At 53.6% G+C, this 26,460-nt stretch overlaps 2 protein-coding genes across 4 annotated transcripts; both read right to left on the reverse strand.

Moving 5' to 3' along the window:
- Positions 1-6: 6 nt before the first annotated feature.
- Positions 7-22,047, reverse strand: LOC122383674 (S phase cyclin A-associated protein in the endoplasmic reticulum-like). 3 transcript variants are annotated; one of them, XM_043370339.1, is made up of 17 exons: positions 21,680-22,047; positions 20,937-21,480; positions 20,551-20,671; positions 19,994-20,220; positions 19,444-19,656; positions 18,950-19,176; positions 18,435-18,675; positions 17,428-17,654; positions 11,776-11,968; positions 11,326-11,438; positions 10,809-10,925; positions 10,127-10,282; positions 8,609-8,755; positions 6,636-6,868; positions 5,840-5,997; positions 2,715-2,885; positions 7-1,202 (listed from the first exon to the last, which is right to left on the reverse strand). In XM_043370339.1, the coding sequence occupies exons 2-17, from the start codon at positions 21,477-21,479 to the stop codon at positions 1,080-1,082; spliced, it is 3,210 nt and encodes a 1,069-aa protein (XP_043226274.1). In that variant the 5' UTR covers position 21,480; positions 21,680-22,047; the 3' UTR covers positions 7-1,079. The 3 variants fall into 3 exon arrangements, with proteins under 3 accessions (XP_043226274.1, XP_043226273.1, XP_043226275.1); XM_043370338.1 differs by having other exon boundaries at positions 5,840-5,989; positions 6,628-6,868; positions 21,680-22,046; XM_043370340.1 differs by lacking the exon at positions 8,609-8,755 and having other exon boundaries at positions 5,840-5,989; positions 6,628-6,868.
- On the reverse strand, positions 21,509-26,249 carry LOC122383684 (S phase cyclin A-associated protein in the endoplasmic reticulum-like). Its single transcript, XM_043370363.1, has 8 exons — positions 26,160-26,249; positions 25,547-25,793; positions 24,998-25,257; positions 24,283-24,429; positions 23,378-23,929; positions 22,726-22,809; positions 21,892-22,047; positions 21,509-21,514 (listed from the first exon to the last, which is right to left on the reverse strand). Exons 2-8 carry the CDS (start codon positions 25,746-25,748, stop codon positions 21,509-21,511), a joined length of 1,407 nt encoding a protein of 468 aa, XP_043226298.1. The 5' UTR covers positions 25,749-25,793; positions 26,160-26,249.
- Positions 26,250-26,460: the final 211 nt, after the last annotated feature.

Raw genomic sequence — 26,460 nt, forward strand, 5'->3', positions numbered from 1 at the left:
CATAGGTATATGAGAAACGTTTATTGCGAAAATAGCAGACGCATCAACAACGAAAGCTTAGTGAGACTAGATTAGTACACAGTTGGTGACTGCTCGGCCGCGCAGTGCACAGAGCCTACGAGCCAGTGCGCCGGGCCCACACGCGGCTCCGCGTCACAGTGGCTGCACGTCAGCTACACTCAGAACGAGCCAGTGCGCCGGGCCCACACGCGGCTCCGCGTCACAGTGGCCGCACGTCAGCTACACTCAGATCTGGCCGCAGACCTATACAGACCGGTCTGTGATCTGGCACAAAGGCATACTGTTAGAACAGGAACTTCTCGTATCAGTACACATCAGCTACCGCGGCTCTTGGCCAACATATTTTAACGCCTACATCAAATACAGCCAAACGGTTCTGGCCTGGTTAGAAAGCTGTTATGATCACGCTTAACTCACGTATAATGCGTATCGACTGGGAATATCGTGAAACTAGCTGTGATAATTCCACTTTCAGCCTGTAATACAGCTGCCCAGCTATCGGGAAAAGGCAGTACAGGCACACGAAGGCTGAGCATCACTAAATGCAGCGAACTATCACATAGGGTCAGCCGTCCGGTAGTCCGCTATAATACTTGGCGACTACCCATCCCGCTCCCCTCCTTGCGTCACAAAGACCATGGGGGCTGCCTCCTACCTCCCCAGATCTCTCATCCCGGCGGTTACTTGGCTGGACGACGCGACACCGTCCGGGCTCTCATAGACCGGGCCGAATTCGGGCTGTCCAGGACGACCCCGGCCGGCCAAGGGTATCGTCTTCACCGGTGGCTTTCTCATGGGTATTCGGTACAGCCTCTCTTAACACAGTAGTTTTGCATAGAGTGTTCCACTGCAGCAGCTGAGGCAACCGGCACTGCCCGGCTCGGGGTCGGTTAGAATTCTGTATATCCCACGATCTAGCATGCTCACCTATCACCGCAGACTACACTGAGCCACCCCTAAACGGCAGCCAGTGTAGCGGAGATTCAGCCAGAGTGAGCGTCACACTGCGTCACCTTCCGAGCGTCACACGGACACCCTCACGGGCGTTACGCTGGTCACTAGGACCGTGACGAGGCCACGCTGCCGGAGCGGACGCTGGCGCTCTCCTCATCTGTGGAGAGCAGGACGCGCACCAGGTGGCAACCGCGGCTCGACTCCTGCTTCAGAAAGTCCTCCAGAATCTGACAGAGAATGGTACAGCGTCAGGAATTGTAGAGTGGGCCAGATAGCGTTATACATAGAACACCAGAAATAAAAATGGAAGAAGTTACGAATGTTAGAGAGCGTCAGAAAACTCAAGAAAAAAATATCCGAGGACAGAATGAGAAGGAGTCAGGGCCGAAAAGGAATAACTGCTTACGAACCACGGCAACCGGACTATCGGCGAGTTGGAAAGGAGTCTGCATAGCCCGGATACGGTGGGCACGTTGTGATATTGTTACAGCAGTGCATTACATATCATTAGAGCCAGAGTAAAAACGCCCCACGGTATGTAACAGCTTGAACCGGGTATGTTAATCTGTGTGCGCCGACCAGTACTACCGCCCCGTCCCCGGTACGGAAGGAGCGCCTCCCTGACCCTGAGCCGCCGCTATCGTCCTGTTTGGACAGCAGTGGTATGCGCTGCGAGCAGAGTGGACGCTCGCTTCCGATAATCGGCGGACACCGGGCGACTATCTGCGGTGGCGCCCGAGGGTGGGCGGAGCTGCCGGAAGGCGCCAAGTGCCACACAAACAGCAAATGACATAGGAAATCTTAGATACATCCTAGTCAACAAATATTTGTAAAGCACAATGTGAAAATAAAGAAGTGTGTGAAATGTGGTTTTCAAACTGAATGGGATCAAACTGAAATGGGAGATGACTAAATAACAGCATAATGATTTAAGGATATGAGTGATAATCGACAACACATGATAAGCAAAAAGCAAACAAGTTAACCTCTGTTTACAAAAAAATGACGTCAATGATATGTCAACGTAGAATCTACAATCATGCAATACACCACCGCAAGTTCAATACCTAACAATATTACAGGTTCTGTTCCCTGAATCACACAAAACATTCGAGATAGGAACACTGCAAACTGACCGCCCCACATGGCAGTGTGAAATCGGCGAGACTTCACCGATTAAAGTGATACGCTGGCGACAGTCTGCTCGGTTTCAGATGAAGGTGCCGACCACAGACCACAAAGCCAGCAAAGCATCGACGAAAGCAACAGCAAAGGATTTACACCTTCTGGGGATGTATGGTGACGAATATCAGGGCGGTCAGAGTCCCATCAGAGTAGTAACACATGTCATGACTACCTCTTTCATAGCTCGCCTTGAATAACTACAGCCGTCTCCCTACTTCACAGTTCACACCCAATTGTGTATTGCGTTTCTTTCTGCCTTTTAGAATAATTTTCTGTCACCGACAACAGAATATACCTCAACATAGACAGGGCAATTGGTAAAGCCATCCCCCGTCGTTGCCAGTCACATCGCTGCCAGACGCCACAGCCTTTTAGTCGTCACTTCAGCAAGGGATCCACCCGCCTCTCTAGACCGCCCCTGGTCCCATCGTCCTTGCTCGTCACTTTAGGGCGTCCTCGTCCCTTTAAGTCGCCCTTGTTCTACCGGCCGCCCCCGCCCCTTTTGACCAACCCTGTCCTTAAGTCCACCCTTGCCCCTCCGTCGTCGCCGTTACCTGGTAGCTGAGCTCCTGGTCGAGAATGGCGCGCGTCTGGGCGTTGTCCATGCAGCAGGCCAGCAGTGTGGGGAACAACACCACCGTCAGCTGCGGGTCGCTGAAGTGCGCGAACGGCAGCGTCAGCAGCTGCTGCAGCACCGTGGGCATGTTGCCCTTCTGCAGCACCATCTGTGACAGGAGAGACGGAGCGGCGCGTCAGCAGCTGCTGCAGCACCGTGGGCATGTTGCCCTTCTGCAGCACCATCTGTGACAGGAGAGACGGAGCGGCGCGTCAGCAGCTGCTGCAGCACCGTGGGCATGTTGCCCTTCTGCAGCACCATCTGTGACAGGAGAGACGGAGCGGGGTGTCAGCAGCTGCTGCAGCACCGTGGGCATGTTGCCCTTCTGCAGCACCATCTGTGACAGGAGAGACGGAGCGGCGCGTCAGCAGCTGCTGCAGCACCGTGGGCATGTTGCCCTTCTGCAGCACCATCTGTGTGAGGGAAGGCGTGTCAGAAAACAGACTGGGTATCGGGCTGAAACGGAACGGGAAGTGGACGATGATATTGGCCGGTCATGAGGACCAAGTACACTGTACTACTGGACCAAGTACTCCGATTATTTTCACTGAGTTTTGCAAGCGAACAACTGAGCCTAAAGCACGTGCCTTCTGCTCGGCGCCGATCGCGGCCCCACCACGTGCACACCGCTGAACCCACACCCTCGAAAATTTAATACGACAAATGAGTGCACACGTCCGACTTGGCGTGAAAATTTCACCCCAGTAGCCCTTACCGTTCCCGAGCAATAGCCTGTTGCCGATTCTAGTGTAAACCCTATGGCACACCACGTGAGCACGCGCCACGGGCGCACCCCCGGCCGCATCGTGCCCAAAATGTTTAACGACCTGTTGAATCACGTGACCCACGAGTCGTCAAAAGTTCACCCTCGTGCGTCAATCGACGGCGCCGCAATAAGCGTTTTAGGGCGTAACCCCGACGGCGGCGGACTTTTTAGAATTTATAACGCGCCGTCCACGCGTGGACCCGAGCAGTGTTACCCGAGCAGCCGCGCCGGCGGCCGCTCGTACCTTGTGGTAATTATGCTGGTTACTTGGGCATTACCATTCCGTCGACTGCAAGTCCATCTGGTGATCGTTGAGTTAGCTAGGCGGCATTTGGGATAATGCTCAACCAATATGTGGTTTCTCTTCAACAAACTTCAACAAACATGCATTTTTCTTCAAATTATGGCCTTCCGAGCAAGTCCCCTGCACTTACTCACGTCTGAAGGTAGCAGTCGTATTTCATTAACGTAAGTAAATGTTCTATATGTACAGAAGCACCAAAACAATATCTCAATACGACAGGCTTATCCCATCGATACGTATTCAAATTAATAAATGGCCCTTCAGATAAGAGTCATTACTTATCAGATCAATACGCATACGCATAATCTTCAGATTATACGTAATCCTAGCCAACAAGGACTTTTTGCAGCAGACCCTTGAGAGGTAGGTGTGAGATCTAAGTGCAGACGATCACCAATCAATTTCAATATATAGTTAGTGAGTACTACACTCACCCTAATATCGACGCTCAAGGGTACTCGTCATACCCATTGATTTGCCATTGATTGATATAGCGCACATGTCAACCCTCATTCACAGGTTCTGACCACACGACCACATAAGCGAAGGTAGCGTAGTGTGGCGGTCACAGTCTCCACTGGGAAGCTCCGACTGCACCCCAGCAGTGTCGTATGGGACAGAACGCCGGTCAATGGATAGTATAGCCCTCGTAGGGTTGTTCAACGCACTTCAAATGCACAATGGGGCTGATACGGGCGGGGGGGAGGGGGTCAACCGACCGTCTGGCCTACTCCACAGCAGTGACCAGCGCACTCAGTCTACGAACTCAGCGTCCCGCCGCTTCCCAGGGCTGACCGACATGCGGGTGCAAACACAGACTTTCGCAACAGAAAAGTTACATATCGGAACAGTTTTCAGAAGCACATTGGAGAGTATAGTATCAGTTGACACCAGATAACGTCAAACACAAAAATAAGGCTTTGCTGATTGACGATTGACAATTCTTGCAAAGATTTTCCGACGTCAAGTGACACGCGATTTCGTATTTGACAGCACGCATCGACGAGCATATTTGCGTTGTCGTCATCTTATTTCGACCGGGAAAAGACATCACGAGCCAATCAATGCGTGTGATAATATGTACATTAGTGAGCTCACACGACTGCATTTCAAACGAAACCATTGACGTCAAACTGAGCACCCCCAGGGCGTCAATCCTGACACCTCCACAGTCGAGTCCGAGTGTCGGAATGCGGCCATTTCCGCGATTGCACCACTCGAAGGCACCTATCCGCCGCCGGGGGACATTGCAGGGCCGGGGCCGGGGTGATAGCCAGAGCGACATGCAACAACTCCTATCAACGTGTCACACTATCGGTCTTTAATCCCGTCGGAGACAGACCAGGGGCGGGGGCGGGGGCGGGCCACTCAGGATGCATGTTATGGTGAGCACCGTCGTATCACACAATCAAGTGATCAGTCAATACAAGTGGTGGATCAAATGTGACAGGTTACAACGTACGGAAATCATTGGCGATGAAGTAATCGCATTGCGAAAAAGATATTGTAAAATTTGACTGAAGTGTGACAATGAATTAGGAAACAGAATGGTACATCTACCCGAAGAAAATATTGGAAAACAAAACTGGTGCAATTAATTCCGAAACCTTTAAATGACCCTGAAAGGTCAGCAACATACCATTGTTTACGTATGTAATTAGCACAGTGACTGATCAGTGATGAATGTTGTGTTGTGTCGAGGGCGTACAATTGTGGCCATAAGACGATGGGGTCAGCTGGTGAAGCCTGATGTGCGATATAGGTATTGATGAGGGCTGATGCCTCTGTCTAGTTAGCGGGGTCGGAATACCTGCCTGTATGTGTCAAACATGGACCCACCTTCCTGCCTTTTTGTCCAACAGGGACCACAGCTGTCTGGCTGTGTACAGCAAGGACCCGTTTGTCTGTCTGCCTATCAGTCTGAGCAGGAGCCTGCTCTGAATGTGGCTGTCTGTCCGTCTATCCGCTGTGACCGCTCTGGCTGGGACCTCACCTGGTTGTCGTAGCAACGTGCGGCGAAGTAGCCGGCCGTCTGGATGACCAGGCGCAGCAGGTTGGGCTGCTCGTGGTGCGAGCAGTACCACAGCAGGTAGCTGGTGACGTGACGAAACTCCACCGAGCGGCCCTCGAAGCCCAGACATAGCTGGAACAGAGGCATATACACATTATAACCATCAAACCCCAGACAAACCCAAAACAGATAGACAGACATACAGACACGGTCCCCGAATCCCAAGCACAGCTGAAACATACAGATATGCATAGAGACAGACAGATACGGCAGGAACAAACAGACAGGTAGACATAACACAAACACTGCCCTCGAAATCCATCAGCTTATCAAACACATCCTCATGACACATCACATAAAAATCCGACTTTTTGCATCTACGAGTATAGTCTACACGCTCGGAGCACAGTACCCGTCCCCCCTCCCGTACACCCACTCTCCGTGCAATGTCTGATCCCTACCCTGCCTCCCTTGTCTCACACGGTCCCTCTCCCTTACCGGGACTCTAACTTTCCCTCCCTACGTCCCGGCTAGCCTCTGACCTGTACTCATCCCTCTGCTCAGTTATTCCACCAGCTTCTGTCGAACCCTTCTCCTGCCAATCCCTCGCCTAGTCTCTCGTTTCATCTTAAGCTCCATTTCTTCACGAAGAAGTCGTTCTGCCAATGCTCACACCTCGTTCGTCCCGTCCGCCCCTACCCAGTCCCGCCCGTCCCTGTTCCGTCCTCTGTTCCCACCGTCCCCCCTCCCTCCCCCGCTCGTTACCGCACCTGGAACATGTGCAGGTCGAGCTGCGCCAGCTGCAGCAGAGTGGACAGCGCCTCGGCGGCCAGCAGCACGGTGGCCTGGTCCAGCGGCGGCGGCGGCGTGCTGCGCCGCTGCGCCGGCGAGTGGTGGCGCAGCAGCGCGTCGTACAGCAGAGACACCACCCCGCACAGCTGGGTCACCTGCAGTGTGGCGATCAGACCGGTCCGGTCCAGCGGCTCCTTGCTCTGTGTGCTCTGTGGGTGTCTGGGGGAGGAGAGGGGAAGGTTAGAGAGACCGGGGAGAAGGGGAGGCAGGGAGAAAGGGAGGTTTGATATACCTGGGAAAGAGGAGGGAAGAGGAGAGGCTCTCAGTCTGCCTTATTTTGGTCTACATGATTTTTTGTTGCGTTCTTCGGTAGGCAAGATGGGGTCGGGTGTTTCCGTGAAAAGGCAGGCTGAAGCAGCGCAGCAGTGCGCACTTTGTTCGGTAAATTGCCCAATATAACTGAATTCTCATAACTGATCCGGGATCCCATAAACTAATCCCCGCTGCCGGTGGGCCCGCCCCATGGCCACCAGTGTTGACGACGGTCAGATCATGCTCCGATAGGGACGCCTCATAAAACGGACTGGCTTGCGAAACGATTAGCAAGCCCTATCAACCAACTTATCCACGACTTTGATCTAATGGTAAACACTCAGACTGCAACGTCTGGGGCACTGAAATGATGAAATACAGAAAAGTCAGATGTGACACACAGACAGAATTATATTGCAATGAGCTCTAATTTAGATAGTGAAATTGGACGGAATTTAAATTCTAAGCGCTAAAGCTTCAATGATTTTCGTGAAGAGTTTGGCCGTAAACATGAGAAGGTTGCGCTTTATTTACATTCAAAAGAAAAGAGAGGAATAAAATTCATTAGTGCTACTGTAAAATCTGTTGCTCATGTTAATCACATGTTAGCATAACATCCGATTGATATGCAAGGTTCGTGCTAAGAGTAAGATGATTTATTGACGAGGCGGGACATCGAATTATTCAGCCACCTATCACGATACTTGCATTAAAATGGACATTCAATCACCCTCAGGCAAACATTACACAGCAATAAATAGCGCAACATTAGGACTGAGTAGGGTCCGGTCTGCAGTACGCGTAGAGAAGTATGAAACTCGTTAGTCGTTAGCAGCACCTAACCGAGGGGTAGAAGAGACGGGGCGGGGGGGGGGGGGGGGTTGCGGACGGAGGCTCGACGGTCACAGGTCGGGCGAGGCCGGAAAACACAGAATTGATACAGCTGCCCGTTGGCCAGTCTGTCTGCCGTCAGAACCGTCATAAAAAGGAGGCTCGCCCTCCGGCCCGTCGCCCGTCGCCGGCGCCCAGGGGTGGGTTTATGGTCTGTATCGCAGTGCGTCAGCGGGCCCTGTGCTGACGTCTCCGGGTCGCAGCAGCGCGAGGGAACACCGCGCGACCCCGCAGAGGACAGGCAGGTCAGGGTACGGCGGCACGGCGTACAAGTCATGGGGCACAGGTCACATAACGTACGTCAAAGGCGCACATTGGACGTCAAAGGTCATGAAGGCTGTGTATCGAGGATGGAGAATTTCGACAACAGACGCAGAAGAAAACAGTATATCGTCCGGTGGGTTTCATATTTAGGAGAATATCTTGAGACCAAATCAACTCGGTAGGTATTTACGACACATGCTATTCAATAACAATGCGTGCTGTAACTGGAAGAGTAACAGTTATGACGTGCTGTAACTGGAACTGTCGATCCAAGCAGATACTTTCAAAAACACCATCAGTTTAGCCAGCGACGGGCACGGAACATTATAGCCCCGAGAGACGTCCAACATTTCTGCCCCAGACGTCAGCATATGCCAATTAAGAACAAAGCGAACAGCCTCACCTTAAACTGTCACTGTCCCCATGCCTTACACACGTAAGACGGGACCCTCTCCCGTGGAAAGGGGTGTCCCACCCCGCCACCCGCCTGACCTAGCAGTGAGCAGGGCGGCCATGGCCCGCAGCAGGCGCAGACTCTGGGTCAGAAAGTCGGCCAGGTGCGGCTCAGAGTCCGGCCCGCCCTGGACGCAGCTGAAGAAGGACGAGATCTTGTCCACGGTGCCCACACACACCAGGTAGCTGCCGAGAGACCAGTGGAAGAGTGGAGGTCAGTCACGGAGACGGCGAGAACAAAACACTGCATTATGACTTCCTCTTACCGGCAGCGCTGAGCTAGCTGAGCAAGGAGCTATTCTAGGAGCTAAGAGCTATCGAGAAACTATTCTATGTATTTTATAGTTATGCATAATCACTATATATCCTAGCAGAGCAGTCATCTATACGCGGAGGAGTGAGCTTAAATTATTGTGGTCATGTCGCTGCGTTCCTCTTGCGTGAGTGAGTTCAATTTCATTACTTTATTTTGTATGCGCGCCCCATATATAACAGTTCGGCCTAAGGCCCACATAGTAACATCCGAACTACCTGGCAACAAGTTTGGCCTAGTTTGGACTCTTTGACCTAGACCCACCTCGCCAACACCCGTGATTCGGTCCTTTTAAGGCATGCTAGTAACAGATTTAAAACCGGTGCACGATAGCTCGGTGACTCAAGATGCCGCCGATTTCACGCCATAAACAACGCTAATAAACGAATAAAAACAGAGCCAGCCTATCAGTGAGCATACCGCCATCGAAAGACGCTGTTCCAAGAGTCTGACCTGTGCACACAGCTATTGTCAAGGGTTATTGGTACCTGAACTCTGGCTGAACGACTTCTCAGAGCCATCAGCTTTTAATTAGCGTCATTGGATAGTGCAAAACCGGCGGCCATTTCGATAAATGCTACAGACGGAACAAACAATCCGATATCGAATCAAATAAGCGCAAAATAAGCCGTTGCGGAATGTTCTGTAGCCCTTTCGTCGCTAAGCCCAGCAATATACAACTATCAGCTGAATGGGGGGCCCGGGCCGCGAGCCTTACACCAGAGCTGAATGGGGCACCCGGGCCCCGCAGCGGTGCCTGATTTATGGGTTAAATGCCATGTTTATCTACTAACCGGTATTTAACAACTTGATAGGTGCAGATAATTATTACAGCTTAACATGACAAAGCTGCTGGGTTTAAGGCCGACCCACCGACAGGATCAATTGCATCAGAAGAAAAACAACTATGAGGAAACAGCTAACGTCCAAATACCTCAACTAGACTGCATGAATCATTTCCAATGATATGATACAACTCGCCTCCCCTCGCCAAAATCCAGTCAACCAACTTATCCACGACTTTGAACTGATGGTTAACAGACTGCAAAGTGCAAGTCTGGGACACAGAAATGATGAAATACAGGAAAGTCAAAATCCAGCCAACAACAAATAATCCCGGGTACCCCAGTTAATCTAGAGCCACACCCCACTCTTGCGGCGGGGTGACACGGCCGAACTACGTCCCGGTCAGCTCAATCCCCCCCCCCCCGGAGGCAGCGGCGGGAGGGGGGCTGTCGACCCACCTGCAGACGTCCTGCAGCAGCGCCCAGCGCTGGTGGGACAGGTCCGGCCCGGTGAGCGCCGACAGAAGCGCAGAGGTGAGCTGCATCAGGGCGGCCGCGCCCGGGTCGCAGCGAACGCCGCCGGACGCCGCGCACGTGGACGACAGACGGGTCAGCCTGACGGGGAGGGGAAGGTAGGTCAGGTCAGGTCAGGCGAGGGCATGACACATGTAAGCGAAAGCCGAGTGAACCTGACGGAGGGGGAAGGTCAGGTCAGGTCAGATGTGGAGTCGCGATATTATAATAAGTATGGCAAGCGACAAGCCCGGAGCCTGGTCACTGAGCAGGAAGAGCAGTGCCATCTCGGCATAGGTCAGAGTCACAGATCCGTCCGATCAGGTCGTAGCAGGACAGTGTCAGCCCGATAGAGTCACAGGTGCTAGGTCGCGTCGAACGGCACCCGCACGGAAATCTGTAAGGCGAAGTTAACTGGATAGGGACACCACTGGTCATCACAGAATATCTGGCAACATCAGCCACGATCGATTGTGCTCCCCTTCCATCTCCAAAATCCAGCACAAAAATACAGTCGTGCACACATTCCCTCTAGCGTAGAACAATAGCTCCGACAGACATCCCATCGACCCCGCCCCCGGCCGCTGTCAGACCGCCCAGAGTCTCGCGCTCGCCCTCCGTCCCTCACCGTGTCATGAGCAGGTCGAGCGCAGCGCCCACCATGTTGCTGTTGATGACGTGAAGGCAGTTGTCGGCACTCTGACGGCAGGCGGCCGCCAGGGTTCGGCTCACGTTACTGACCGTCCTGTGAGGACGGAGGTCACGGGTCAGGGTGAGGGTCAGGGGGAGGTAAGGGTCAATCACTCCAGTGAGGGTCCCTGACCCCTAACAGTCAGTTCACGGTGAGGGGTCGGGTCAGGATGACGGTCAGGGAGAGTCGGAACAGAGCATCATTGGGTCAGGGTCAGGATCACAATATGAGGCGAGACTGGTTAGAAATTCCGAGGAGAATATAAGGCATCAAATCTAGAGGAGGAGCAGCTAATCATACAGTAAAAGGGTGAAAATATGGCACTGTAATAAGCTCGAGACATAATGAAGTATCAAGACAGCTCCAACATGCAGAGTCTGATGTTTAGCCATAGCACAGGCACCGGCACCGTCCTACCCAACATTCCTCGGGCTGCCGAGCCCGGCTCACTCACCGGGCGGGCACGATCTCGACGTCTTTGGCCAGCTCCTCCTGGATGAGCGCGATAATATCCGAGAGAACCTGGAGTCCGCCGGCGGCGCATAGCGAGAGCTGGTCGGCTGAGATCTGCCGCAGGGACAGGTAGGTGGGGGTCAGAGCACCGCGAGACCACCGGCGGCATACAGAAAGAGTTGGCCGGTAGCGATCTGCAACGGGGCAGGGGGTGGGTGGGAGGGGGGTTAGAACACAGAAAGGTGTGGTTAAAGCACTGTGAGACTGGGATTGGAACACTGGAGTTAGAGCATCGGAAGACCAGGAGCTGGTCGGCCGCAGTCTACCACAGGGGTTTGGAGACAGTTACAGGGAATCTAATGGCCGTATTCAGCTCCGTAAAAAATACAGCTCAAGCACTCTTTCCTATCCCCCTACTCCACACCACTTAATCCCCGGCGTCACGTCTTACCCCCTTGTCTAGGATGCGCAGCATTTCGCCGAGCGTGCGGTCGAGCGCCGAGACAGCTGCGTTGGGCCACGGCCCGCGGCCCTGGCCGGACACCACCTTACTCAGGTCCTTCACACACTTGGTGAGCTTGGCGCGGTGCGGAGACTCGACCGGCGCCGGGCGAGCCTGGCTGCTGCGGGTGTACTCCTGCTGTCTGCAGGAGGAGGGGAGGGGCGGCGGTCAGCGAAGGAGGAGAGGGTCTGACACCGAACAGGGAGAAAAGTCAGGGATGGGGTAAGCATGAGAGTGGGCGAGAGCGGACCTGAAACCGAGGGAAAGTGAGGGGAGGACTCTGTGGCAGGGACGGATTATCCAATCATAACCGAGGTACGGACGGATATATCATATATCCAGCGACTCTGGACTCGCTAGAATATCCATTGTTTATGGCATCGCTAGGGTTTTGGTCTGCCTCGCACCGATTCAACAGCAGACGTTTGACGCTCATTCATTATTCAATGTTGTTAATACACGTCGCGCCACAACACAATGTCGACAGCCCGGTTACAAACGACATCCCAGCTTTTGAAACCGCAGCTGTTATCCTGATAAAATGTTAACAAGTGGAGCAAAGCTGTGGGTCGGCATCAGCGGAGATGAGCAGTCCAAGCTATGCTCAAGCAGCAAGAGCAAACATGTCAGCATTGGAAACCAGACTGGAGGAACTGGCCGTGACTGTAAAGTCAAGCCTAGCCCGCGCCCTGCTGGGGGGGGGGGTGTTTGAACACCCCCCCCTTGTGGTTTTTCGCGAATATCTCAAAAACGGCGGCGCGGAGCGCCGCCGTTTTTGGTACACCTTATCATACATCAATTCTACACATGTTGTGAAAATTTCAGACCAAGGTCATTCAAGGTCAGGTCACCAGGTCACTTGAAGTGACCTCACCTCATAAAAACTTTCAATGTCTGTCATAGCTACACCGAGTGACCGATCGCTTTGAAACTTTCAGCGATTGCTAAGAGCAATAGCATGTACAAAATGTATATCTCAGAATTTTGATATCGATGACCTAAGGTCAGGTCAATTTTGCGACCTCCCCATTATAAGTCAATGGGAGAAAATTGAAATGCGCCTCTTTTGGATGAAAGACATTATAAACACTCCCAAACACCGAATTATAAGTGGTTTAGACACACTGAACTTGAAAATGGTGTCCGTGACCCTTGTTTATGCCCTGAGGTCATCTTAGGTCACGAATGGTATCTAACAGTTTTTCGCAAATAACTTTTGATAGAGGCATGCTAGAGCGATGAAAACGCCTTAGATGTGTTCAGCTCGACGATACGGATCGACTGATATGCAACATGACCCTTTCCGGTCAGGTCATGACCTTGACCTGAGGTCAAATTTTCAAGTTGACCTTTCAAGGTCAAGTTATAGTTCATTCGATGCGTCTTGACGAGAGGAACACGATGCCGGTAAAAATAAGCTCGTACAAGGCTTGGGTCAAAAGTTATTGCAGAAAAATTGTTTTCCAAAAAATCGGCTATTTTTGCAGTTTTTTCCCCCTGCAGGCAAAACCGTTGACGTTAGGTCAAATCTGAGACAATTACTCAGAAAGGGCGTTAATAGGGCTATCGAATGCGCTTTTCCGCGGCGCTGTAGCTCTATTGGTTCCCGAGTTATGCGTTGGCTTCTTGGAAATTTTCGACATTCGACCTGGAAATCGGCGAAATTTTGCCTTCAATGACCTCTGGTGACCTGACCTTTGACCTGACCAAAAAATTGACCGAAGTGATTTCGTCATTATTTTTGACGCTCTTTCGAACGCCGCCTTCCGCGTATCGCTACGTGGCCCAGGAGCCGAGTTACAAGGGGGGGGGTGTTCAAACACCCCCCCCCCCAGCAGGGCGTGGAAATCCAGGACCCCCAGCAGGGCGCGGGCTAGTAAAGAAGGACACAACCGATACCAGAGCCCTGAAGAAAGGACTGACTGAACTAGAAGACATTGAAAACAGAAAACTAAACTTGGTTGTTTTCAACCTCCCCGAGACCGGCAGCAGCGAGGGAGACATTGCAGCATTCAAAGAAATGATCAAGTCTGAGTTCAAGTTATCTGTGAAGTTACAGGAGGCCACAAGACTTGGAAAGATGAAAGACACAGGCTCCAGAATACTTAGAGTGAAACTCGAGGCACTGAGTGAAAAGAAGCTGATCTTGGCTAAAGCGAAGGATCTGCGAACAAGCCGTGATGAAACATATACTAGTGTCTTTATCCGTCCAGATCTTACAAAATGCCAACTTGAGGCTTCAAAAAACTTGCGAGCACTATTGCAGGAAAAACGCCTAGCTTTCCCAGAAAAGAAATGGATGATAAAACGGAACGAAGTGGTCATGGTTCCATCACTGCAAAGCTAAACATCCAAGATGGCACGAAAACAACCGGGCCCCCAGCACATTCAAGTGCGTTAAAAGTGTTTTATGCGAACATCGATAATTCTATCATGAGTAAATACGACTCTATTTTGGCACTCATTGCACTTGAGGACTACGATGTTCTTGCGTTATCAGAAATGAAGCCCAAAGTTGGATTGATACCTGAACATACTGTTATGGAAGTGCCTGGGTATGACCTTTTTACTAGCAAATTTTCTGCCGAAGGTACAAGGGGTACGGGAATTTACGTCAAGAAAAACTTACTGGCCAAGCAAGTGTATCCTACGGTGGGCGGCAACTTTCAAGATTGTACCTGGATTTCAATTGGTGCCCAGGCTGGGGTCAGTATGCTCGTTGGGGTGATCTATAGAAGTGGGTCACCAAATAGAGCTATTCCTTTGGATCATGATCTCCACAAAATGTTTGGTTGGGCGGCATCCTCAAATCATTCCCACAAAGTCATAGTTGGGGACTTCAACCACCCAGAAATATTTTGGACCCCGGACCCCGAAGTTCCAGAAGGTGTCAGCCAGAACAGCCCAGCCCGGAAGTTTATAGAATGCATACACGACACCTACCTTCTACAACATATAACGGAGCCAACAAGATACAGGGATGGACAGCGAGCTACTCTCGACGACCTACTATTTACAAATGAGCGGGAGTTGGTTGAGCAACTCAGCATTGGTGACCCGGTTGGAGCAAGCGACCATGTCAGCATCTCATTTGTTATGTCGTTTGCACCAAAGGCTCCAGCAAGAAAGAGTGCGGTGCTGAACTACCATAAAGCCAATTATGAAGATATGAGGGAAGCACTTAACATGGATTGGCAAGGATTGTTTGAAGGTAAATCTGTGCAGGAGATGGCAGATAAACTTGAACAAACGATCGCGGATCTGATAGAAGAGCATGTGCCCAAGGTTGATCCTAACAAAAAATCGAAAAGGGGATATCCCCTCTGGATGAATCGAAATGCTCTGAGAATGGTGAAGAAGAAACAGCACGCCTGGATTCGTTTTTTGAACACTAAAGATGTCTCTGATTACCAGAGCTATGTTAAGGCAAGAAACGAAGCTACTCACGCGACAAGGAAAGCAAGGCGGGAATTTGAGTCGAAACTGGCTAAAGAAGTAAAAGGTAACCATAAAGTGTTTTGGAACTACGTCAACCGCCGTAGGAAGTCGAGATGCGGTGTATCTGACTTACGCAGTGCTAATGGAGAACTCACGAGTAATGGCAAGCACAAAGCTGACATATTGAACCAGCAATACGCGAGCGTGTTTACAAAGGAGGACGTATCATCAATTCCAACAATAGCATCGAAGCCCTTGGAGTCAGAGATGGAAGTTACAATAACTGTTCAGAGAGTTAATGCCATGTTGAAGACACTTAAGGTCGATAAATCACCAGGCCCGGACAAGTTACACCCTCGTGTATTACAGGAACTTGCAGACCAGCTTGCGCCACCTATCACGGCATTATTTAGAAAAAGCGTTGAAACTGGGGAAATTCCCCTGCAGTGGAAGCTGGCGATCGTCACACCGATCTTTAAGAAGGGTGACAAAAGTGATCCTGCAAATTACCGACCAGTTTCATTGACATCAATACTATGTAAGCTTTTGGAGAGGATAATTGGCGAAGACATCATTACTCACCTGAAGGCAAATAACTTTATCGCTCATCAACAGCATGGCTTCATCACGGGAAAATCCACGGTCACAAACCTACTGGAAGCACTTGATGTTTGGACAGAAGCGCTTAGTCACAAGTTACCTGTGGATGTTGTATTTTTAGACTATGCCAAAGCCTTCGACACTGTGCCCCATGAACGGCTTCTGGCCCAGGTCAAGGCTCTGGGAGTCGATGACGTAACATGCCGATGGATAAGGAGCTTCCTCACTGGCAGACAGCAGAGGGTGAAAGTAAATGGATCGCTCTCAGATTGGGGGAATGTAACGAGCGGGGTGCCACAGGGCTCAGTCCTTGGACCTCTCTTGTTCTCTATGTTTGTTTGTGACATTCCCGACCTGTTAAATTGTTTCATTTCCATGTTTGCCGACGATACGAAAGTCTATCAAGTCGTCAACGAGTCTGATGATTCAAATGGCTTACAAGAGGACATAAACTCTATACAGGATTGGGCAAGAATAATGCAGATGCTATTCCATCCACTGAAGTGCAAGGTCATGCATCTAGGATCAACTAATCCTGAAAAAGAATATACTATGACTACTATAGACGGAGACAATCACACTCTGGAAGCAGTCAGTGAAGAAAAAGACCTAGGAGTTACTATTGACAAGAAACTATCATTCTCAAAACATGTCATGAACCAGGTTAACAAGGCCAATAGAATTCTCGGAGTCATCAAAACATACCTTTGCAAACATTGACAGTGATGTCTTTCAAGCCTTGTACAAGAGCATCGTGAGACCCCATCTTGAGTATGCCGCTGTTATATCGAGCCCCAAATTTAAGAAGGATAAAGACGCACTCGAGCAGGTGCAACGGCGGGCAACGAGACTGGTGAAGGGGCTGTCTCACCTGTCATACTCAGATCGTCTCAGAAGCCTCAATTTGCCTACCCTTGAATTCCGAAGGCAAAGATCAGATATTATCGAGACATTCAAAATCTTAAAAGGCTTCGACACGGTGAACTACCAAAGAGAGTGCTCGTGTTGTCGCAACAGCATGTTCAAGAACTCTCTTAGCCGTACCACCCGAAGTCATGGTCAAAAGCTGCAGGTTCAGCATCAGTTGGGACCTAGGAAAGCCTTCTTCGCGGCACGAGTGACTCGGGCGTGGAACAAGCTGTCTAGGAACACTATTGAAGCACCAAATGTCGATGTTTTTAAGTTCAGACTTGGGAAAGAATGGAAGGACCACCCCGACAAGTTTAACTACAACTTCTCCTACTAATGCTCAAGAGTGGCTACTCATCGTATTAACAACAGTAGCTACTGTCACTAACAACAGTGGTCGTCATTTTATGGCGACAACAAGCATGGCAGCCAACTCGTCTTCATCAGAAGAGGAGGAGGCGCCTCTTGAGTAAAGGGTCTTATTACTCGAAAGGGTATCTAATGACCTTTACTTAAGGTAAATACTTAAGGTAAATAAAACAGTATCAGTAGTCAGTACCGGCATTACGAATGAGCACAGAATGAAATAAAACAAGACATAATTGTCTTAATATTCAACATCCCTCCAACATCCCATCCGCGTCGGGCACCCACCTGGCCACCATGCGCGCCTTGATCTTCTTGCAGCGTTTGCGGAGCGCCTTGTGTCTCTCCTTGTCGAATGTCATGTTGATGATCTGGTGCGGCGCGGCGTCGGTGATGTGCCGCAGGTTGTAGAGGAGCAGTTCCTCGCCGGCCAGGTCGGAGCCGGCGGCGGCGCGCACCGCTTCCTGGTGCTGCCGGCCGCGCAGGTGGGTGAGCAGGTACACCTCCGAGCCGATCTGAAACAGACGGGGGAAAAGTAGTGTCAGCGGTACACCAGATACCAGGTGAGCAGATACACCTCCGAGCCGATCTGAAACAGACGGGGGAGAGGGACAGAGTCAGACCAGCCGCGGTCGTGGTTGAGCAGATACACCTCCGAGCCGATCTGAAACGGACGGGGGAGAGGGAGGGAGTCAGACCGGCCGCGGAGGTGAGTGAGCAGGTACACCTCCGAGCCTATCTGAAACAGACGGGAGAAGGTAGTCCTGGTAGTGTCAGCGGTATACAACCAGATACCAGGTGAGCAGGTACACCTCCGAGCCGATCTGAAACAGACGGCAGAAGGTAGTGTCAGCGGTACACCAGATACCAGGTGAGCAGGTACACCTCCGAGCCGATCTGAAACAGACGGCAGAAGGTAGTGTCAGCGGTACACCAGATACCAGGTGAGCAGGTACACCTCCGAGCCGATCTGAAACAGACGGGGGAGAGCGAGGGTGTCAGAACAGCAGGTACACCTCCGAGCAAATCTGAAATAGACAATGAGAAACGGGGTAGAACACTGTGTCAGAGCAGCCGGACAGGGAGAGAGGACAGTGCCAGGTTAACAGGAGTAACTCCAAGGCAGTTTGTGCGCTCAGCCGGGCAGGGACGGGGCAGGTCTAAGATAAACTGGGTTCGCTCAGTCATCACGCCACTTGACTGATCACATCCTGATTGTGCGCAGACGCAGGCTATCCCTATCCTCCATTCCCGCTCACTCCCCCTGACCTCCCCGTCCCCGTCGCCCCACTGACCAGCACGTTGCAGAGTGTGCACATTTTCTTGGTGTCGTAGGGCGCCAGCTGGGCGGCCGTGTCGTCTCCCCCGGCCGCGGCGCTGCGCACACTCAGCTCCAGGGCGCGCTGTCGGATCTGCACCATGTTCTCCTCGTGGCGCCGCGCCGACTCCTCCTGTTTTTGTTGGATGCGCCGCTGCAGCTCCTCCGTGTTGGCCTGCTGCGCGGCGTGCAGCGCCGAGCGGCGCTCGTCCCGGTCCCTGACGAGGAGCAGAGGAAAGCTCAGCCACTGCCATAACGGAGGGTGGTCAGTCAGCGTCTGCCGCGGGGAAAGACAGCACATCGGTCAGTTCATCAGTTGCTGCCTACCCGGTGTAGAGGCGGACGCTAATGCAACATATTCCAACGTCTTAGCTTCTTGCTTTTTTATGGCTAAACCTGACATGATAACAATCCTTATTCTTCCCATCCAGTAAGAGCAATCAAATGATTCCACATGCATCCTCCCCCCCCCCCTCCGCCTCTGGCACCCACCGCTGTTTCTCCCTGGCCATTTCGAGTCGCTCCTTCTCCTTGTCCCGCTGCTCGCGGTGGATCCGCTCCAGGCGCTCCTTGCGCTTCTGTCTGAGCTCCTCCAGTTTGACGCGCCGCTCCTCCTCCAGGGCACGGCGTTTCTCCTCCACGGCGGCCTCCTTGGCGGCCTTCTCCTCCTGCCGGCGCTGGCGTTCCTCCTGGATCCCGGCCAGACGCGCCTCCTGGGTCTGGGGGTGGACGGGGTATATGTGAACGTAAAGGACGGGGCGACGAGTCACCTACCCAGGTAACCTGGGTCTGAGGATTGGACGAACTACGTGAACGGGCGTGACGGTGCTGGCCCCTTCTGGATCTGAAGATGGGTACACGTGAGTCGTGCATAGGACTGCCACAGAGTGGTGTAAATAAGGTACTAAGGAACATACTGCGGTTGTGAGTGAGTTATAAAGTTAGATACGACCTTTTACTCCCTCCCCGCGGCCGCAGGCGCCCACCTGAATTTGCGAGTAGAACTCGTGTCGTTTGTTCTTGGCCTCGAGCTCGTTGATGAAGGCGATCTCCTTGGCCTTCTCCTCCTCGTCGTGGGCGCGGCGCACGATGTCCTGCAGGTGCTTACGGCGCTTCTCCTCGGCGCGGGCCATCTTCCGCTCCAGCATCAGCCGGCGCTGCTCGAGCAGCTGCTCCTTCTGCTGACGCACCTCCTCGATCTGACGGGTGAGGCCAGGGTAAGGGCGTGTGAGTGGTGCGGGGTGCGGGTGGTAAGGATGGCGGTAGGGGGGGGGGGGAGGCGCAGAGACCGAGCATATCAAATCGAGCATGGCTGTGCGACGGCAATGCACGATAGTTCTATCTAAAACAACACCGAAATGCGTAATGCAGCAGTCAAACAGGGTAACTTCAGCGCTCCTTGCGATTATCGGCAGCATCGCCTGTTCACCTAAACGGTTCAAGCCTAAGCAGCTCGTCCCCAGCCCAATCACCTGGCTGTCCCCAGCCCGATCACCAGCCCGCCGCCCCCCCCCCCCTACCCGATCACCGCCTTACCTTGATGCTGATTTCGCTGAGTTTCTGCGTCTTGCGGTCCATGAGTGTGCGTCTCATCCTACTGGCTTTCTGCTGTCGCTCCTGGTGCAGTCGAATGGTCTCCGAGAGCGCCTTCTTGCGGCTCGGCGAGGAGAGCTTCTCGTGCATCTGCAGGCCGCGGCCGGGCGTGCGGCTGGAGAGCTCCTCTAGTTCCTCCAGCAGGTCCATACGGTCACCCCAGGACAGACCTGGAGGGTGGGGTCAGAGGTCAAAACAGGTCCATCCAGTCATCCCAGGACAGACCTGAAGGGCAGAGGGTAGTGGTCAGGTCACAACGGGTCCATCCGGTTACCCCAAGACAGACCTGAAGGGTAAGAGATAGTGTCAGGTCACAATAGGTTCGTCCGGTCACCCCAGGACAAACCTGTCAGCGGCAGCGGCGGAATTAAGGTCTCAAACGCAGCACACCAGCAAACTGTCACTGATCTTGCTCACAGCTCACACCCACCCCAACACACCGAGTCAGAATCGTGCCAGCGACTGTCCGCTCCCATCCTCCCCCTCCACCCGGTACTCACTGTCGAGCTCTGGCGCGTACTGGTCCTCGATGAGACTGCGGCTGGGCGGCTCGGTCGGGCCGCCGTCCCCCTCACACTCTGTGTCGATCGAGGTCGAGTCGCCGTCCGTCTCAGTGTCCACCTGAGAGGGGTAGCGAGGGACGTGAGCGGAAGAGTCGGGAAAATGACATGGCAGGTGATTTGAATTCATGTGGCTAAGAAATGGTCCGTGACTGGTGACTTAATGTCGCACTGACCATAAGATACAATACAAATACTAGGTACGCGTATAATTCCTGATAGGCTACTGGACATGTTATTCCTATCGTCACTCTTCAGGAATGACTAAGTCATTTATAGCCCGCCGTACCGAGTATCCACTCTCTTCCCTCGTCCCGCACCCTCACCTCGATGACACAACTCTCCGTCTCGGCCAGCTGCTGCTCCAGGTGCCGTTCAGCCACAATGGCCGACTCGAGCGCCCGCTCCGCCTGTACCATCTCCTCGTCCACGCTGTCCTCATCCAGCTCCGGCGAGGTCAGGTCGCGCGCGGAGGTCAGGGGGGACACGACCGCTGCAGGGGACGGAGCAGAGGTGGGGGAGGGCTCGGTGGGGATAGAGATGGAGAGCGCGGTGGCAGCGGTGGTAGTGGCTGTTGTGTTGACTGTCGTATCGATGGCAGTGACGGTGGTGGTTTCGGTGACGGTAGCGTCCGTTATGGGTGCTGTGACCGTTATTCCTCTCTCTGTAGTAGTTGTGGGGTTCGTTGAGCCCTTATTGGCAGTAGAGGCAGCGACAGACACTGTTGTTGTTTCCGCCCCGCCAGCGGTGACCGTTGAAACAGCTGCCGGCGTGGGCTCTAGAGTCCCGGAAGATGGCGCCGACACGTCGCTCAAGTTCTGACGGACGTCGGAAGGTACTGTCGAGTCGCCACGACTGGCGTCCAGCATCCTGAAACCAAAACGAACCCAAATGACTGTTATACCTGTTCACATGTACATATTTTTTCTTATTATAATGGTAGCAGGGGATGTGATTCGAATTCTGCTTGGTGTAAATTCTTGAGTCGTTTTATAAGAATGCATGGCATACATAACTAATTGAAGCACCAATTCCAAAACCTTACTACACGAACACCGCTCCAACTTACCTTCGCTCGTCTGCGCTCGTTCCGTTCGACCCCGCCTTTCCCCCGGCCGCCACCGCCGGCGCGGGCGCCTCGCCTCCTCCGCCCGCGGTGCCGGGCACCCTCTCCCGGGACCTCCGGAGCGCCGGGCTGTCGGGAGGCGGCGGCGGCGGGGGCGCGGCGGCGCGGGCGGCGCCCCGTCCGACGGCCGCCCGGCGCGCCACCCGCTCACTGACGCCGCTGGGACGGCGCTCGGCCCGCTCCACCGCCGGCTGGCCGGCCGCGGCCGCCAGGGAGGGCAGCGACACGGCTGAGGTGGGCTGGTGGAACCGGGCGCGGGCGCTGTACGGCCGGCCGCCGCCGCCGCAGGCCGCCTCCGCCGAGCCCTTACGCTGCCGGCGACAGGGTATAGACGTGTTAAGACAGGAACACAACATAATGGGAGCTCGTAACAGCAAAGTCACCAGCCGAAAAAACGCCTAGAAATGACGCAGTGACTCGATCCAAAGCTCACCCACACCCTTTAGTACCTAATTAGTTAAGTGTGTAGTGTAATCTGGGTCTTACCTGTAGTGGCGCCCTGACCTGAACCTGGTTCAGGGAGGACAGCCGGGACCGGGACCGACTCTTGACCGTCTCCCAGCCCCCGCCGTCATCTGGAACACGCAGATCGGGCCATTATTTTGGGAAAGAGAGCCGGACCGGCGGAAGGGCGACGAGGTAGGTTTGAAAATAAGGTCTGATCGAAATAAGATCCGGCGTTTACGTGATGCACATTGGATATAAGCATTTCATGGCGTCGACGAAAACAGTGATTGAGGGCACAAGCATATTGATTGTAGCAGCATTTCCCATTGCGTATCACTATCGACATGAGAGCACTCTCCACCTCCCCAGCCCTCTGATCAGCTGACCCAAGGCTATAGCAGACCGTTGCACCTACCGTCGGAGGGCGCGGCGGGCACGGTACCGGAGGCCGGGTCAGCAGTCTCCACCGCGGCGGAGGCGGCCGCGGGCCCGGCCAGCGCGGCGTGCGGCGGCGGCCCGGCCGGGGCGGCCACCCCGCGCACCCGGTCCGCCCAGCTGTGTCCCGAGGAGGAGGCCGTCGAGCTCAGTGACGAGTTGGAGCGTGACTTGACGCAGCTCGAGTACAGCTGGGCAGGCGACGGGCGCGGCTCCGCGGAGCACACGGTGGCTGAGCGCTGCAGGGCGGCCGGCCCGCCGCGGCCCGGGCCGGCGGAGACGGGACGGCCGGCGGCGGCGGCAGCAGCGCGACCCACTGCCGCAGACCGCACCACGGGCGGCGGACCAGCGGCACGGGACGCTCCGCCGCGCGCCGCCCTCCGAGCGGCCAGCCCCGGCCGCTCCGGGCGGGTGGCGCTCACAGCGGAGGAGACCGCAGTGCCCCGGCCCGCCGGCTGAAGACAGAAGGCAAGGGTTACATAAGGAAAACGAAAATAGCTTTCACCGTCACACGATCCTGATAAAAAGCAGAATTTCATTATTTGGATAGCAGCCAGACACACGATCAACATAAAAAGGCAATTAACAAGCACAGGAACTATAAGAAACGATAAGCGATAAAAATATGAAGTCGCCTTTGCAGAATTATAACGTTATAACTGCAGACCAGGAGCAGTCCAGCAGCTAGCACATTTTCCCTCCCGCCGATCTCTGACCGCTGTTCCCGGTGTAAACCCCTGCTGCCGTCGCCGCTCTCACCTGAGTCGGTCCCGGTCGGGTGGGCGCCTTCTGTTCCGTCCTGCCCGCGGCGCCGGCCGCCGCTGAGGCCGGACGGGTCGCCGTCCCGCGCCCTCCGCCGCGGGGTGAGACCCCGGACCCGGTGCGGCTGGAGACGCCCACCGAGGCGGCGGCGCGCCCTCCCCGGGCCCGGGCCGCCGTCCGCGCGCGGGTCGGCTTCGGCGCGCCGTCCTGAGTCGTCTCCGACCCTGTCACCGGCTGAGACGGGGGCTGGGGCTGTCGAGGCGGTGGTGAGCCGCGGGAGGGCCTGTCTTCCACCCGCTCCGCCTCCGACTCGGCCGGCGGCGGGGGCGGGGCCGGGGGCGGGGGCGGTCGCGCGGTGTCCGCCGGCGTCTCCGGCGAGCCCATGGCCGATCGGAGCGCCTGCTCCAGGTAGCGGCCGACAGCGGCGTCCGGCTCGGCGCGTACGCTGCCGGACGACACCGAGTCGGGCCGCGAGTGACGCTCCTCGAACGCCAGCTGTTTGCGGCTCAGTTCCCCGACCAGCCGGCGCTCGACTAGCGCCATCGGCAACTGCTGCCGACAGCGGCCGGACGTCAGGTGGATAACCGGGGAATGTCAACGCCGTACCGTTACACGAGTGATTACCCGGGAGCATCAGCGACAGAGCCGACCGTCAGACGCGCTATAATTGGGAATCGTCAGCGGCAGCGGAGACATATTATTACACGGGGAGCTTCAGCGGTACCGGCGAACCGTCAGACATATAATAAATAGGGAGCGTCACGAGTAGACGTGGAGACACATAAAATAGAAAGCTCCTAGCAGTCGGTGTGGGGACAACCTTACATGATCGTCCTTGCGCACTATGTCGCTTCCATACATGTCGGTAACAGGCAGCCGCGTTGGGCGCGTGTCTAACCGACCTTGCCGGGCGACGTTTTTCGGATCTCCCAGGCCACCGAGGCGGGACGCTGCGGCTTCGGAGTGTGGTCGTACTCCCACTTGATCTTCAGCCACTCGATCAGATTTCGGAAGTCCTGGGTGCATCGCTCCAGGATCATTATCGTTTCCTGGAAATAAGCCAAACACACTGAATACGGGTCGGCGCGGCTGGTTTAAATTTTCGTAGATAGCCGCTCTCCGGGCCGATTTCATCAATCGGTGACATGACTAATGACGACAATTCCGACACCGGTGCAAGTTAGTGGAAAATGCCATAGGAGGGGTTCACAAGGCCAGGTGTAGTCGGATGAGGGAAATACGTATTTGTGGGAATGACGAATAGCGGAAGACAGAAGAACACATATGCCAATAAGGGTACGATGATTCGCCAGCGCGTGGAATAAAATTGATGGGGGAAAATATGCGTGGACGGTGAAAATGGAACTGCAGACGAAAAATTGCGAGGACCGGTTAATACGAGAAAAAATGCGGTAACGAAGAAGTGTCGATATGATAAACGATTTTGTGAAACAAAATGTGATACGGAGACATGCGGCTGCCGGCGTCAATTTTAGGTACATACGTGGTAGAAGCTTTCACGAAATGCGCCGATAACCTCGGTCCAGCTTTGCACACCCCATACCCCCCCCCCCACACACACACCAACTCCTACACACACATTAACGCAGTACTCACCTTACACTCGAGCACGCTGTCGTCAGTCTCACATGTCTGGTAGATCTCGTCCACAGCGCGGCGCAGGTTCTCAAACAGAAACGTCCAGTAGCGCGCGTGCAGGTCCTTGGCCGAGCCACGGCCGGCCGACACGGAGCGCGCGCGGCCGCGTTTGCGCGCGGCGCTGGCGGCGGCAGCGCGCGTCGGCGGCCGCTCCTCCTGGGTACCAGGACGGCCGGCGCGCGGCGAGGCCGCCGGCTGACGGCGAGCCGAGCGCAGCACTGCAGAACAGGGGTTAGGAGGAGTGTGAGGGGAGAGAGAAGAAAAGAGTCCTTATGGGAATGTAGAAAGAATGAAAAAACTTTCAATAGGTACAGCGGTACAGGATGCCATTTCATGGACGGTCAAATATCTTTCTATTTGAAAGATCTATTTTCTATTTCGCACACTGTATAAGAAAGAGAACTTCTGATGATCTTTTAAATATTCCTGACATTAGCTGATGCTAGCTCAGGGCATCGTCAAAGTGCAGCACCTACTTGCAGCAGCATAGAAGCATTACTAACACACCTGAACCAGGGCTTTTGTTGTCCACCAGGACATTGAAAACGAGCAGATTCCTAGCAGCGCGCCCCTCCTCCTGCACAAGCACACGGACGTCAGAGGCAGCAGAGGGCTCGGTGCGGGCCACTGGTATATTGGTGACGGTGTGGCCATCTCGCTTCTCCTCAAGGCCAGCTGATGGTGCTGGAGCGGTCGGTGGAGTCGCCATACCAGTGTCAGTCACTGATTGCTGTACTACTCCAGAGATGCTGAACTGTTGGAAAAAAGGGAACTTCAGATTAATGGACAACATAACATATCATGTCATTCAGCTATGCCCATAATCTGACCTGACTGTAGTCTGTGACTATGCCCACAAACACAACTTGTCTAAATCTCAGGAAAATGCTCAACTTTCAAAAAGAGTCCATGCCCACGGAGTTAAATAGGTACACACACTCTGTGAAATCGCACTCCAGAGTAAATCATCACAGGCATAATAATGCAAACTTGAACTGATGGCACAAATCAAAATATCCTTGATAGCATCAGCATTGTCCAAGGCTATGTCAATGTTGATATAAACCAACTGCACAGATAGCGTCTAGGTACACTATGAAACTAATATATTGATACCCACCCCTTGTTTGCCTTGTTTTCAGAACTTTTACATATACTGCCTCGATTATGCATAATAAACCGACGTATCTTGTAGCAATAGCTAAACAAGTAGCACGGTACATAGAGAACTACAAGTAGCATCGAGCAAAATGACTGTACCACGTACCCTAATTTCCAAATAAAACCTTTTAACTGGTCCTATTACGTCATTGCTTATTCACCAATGAACACCTTCCTTCAAGCTTTTAAAGAACGTAGTCCAGTGAAATCTCCATTACATTCCTATGACATCATACTTATACTTATACTTACTTATACTT

Source organism: Amphibalanus amphitrite, unplaced genomic scaffold (assembly GCF_019059575.1).
Source record: "Amphibalanus amphitrite isolate SeventyFive unplaced genomic scaffold, NRLGWU_Aamphi_draft 000170F_arrow, whole genome shotgun sequence".
NCBI classification, from domain to species: Eukaryota; Metazoa; Arthropoda; class Thecostraca; order Balanomorpha; family Balanidae; genus Amphibalanus; species Amphibalanus amphitrite.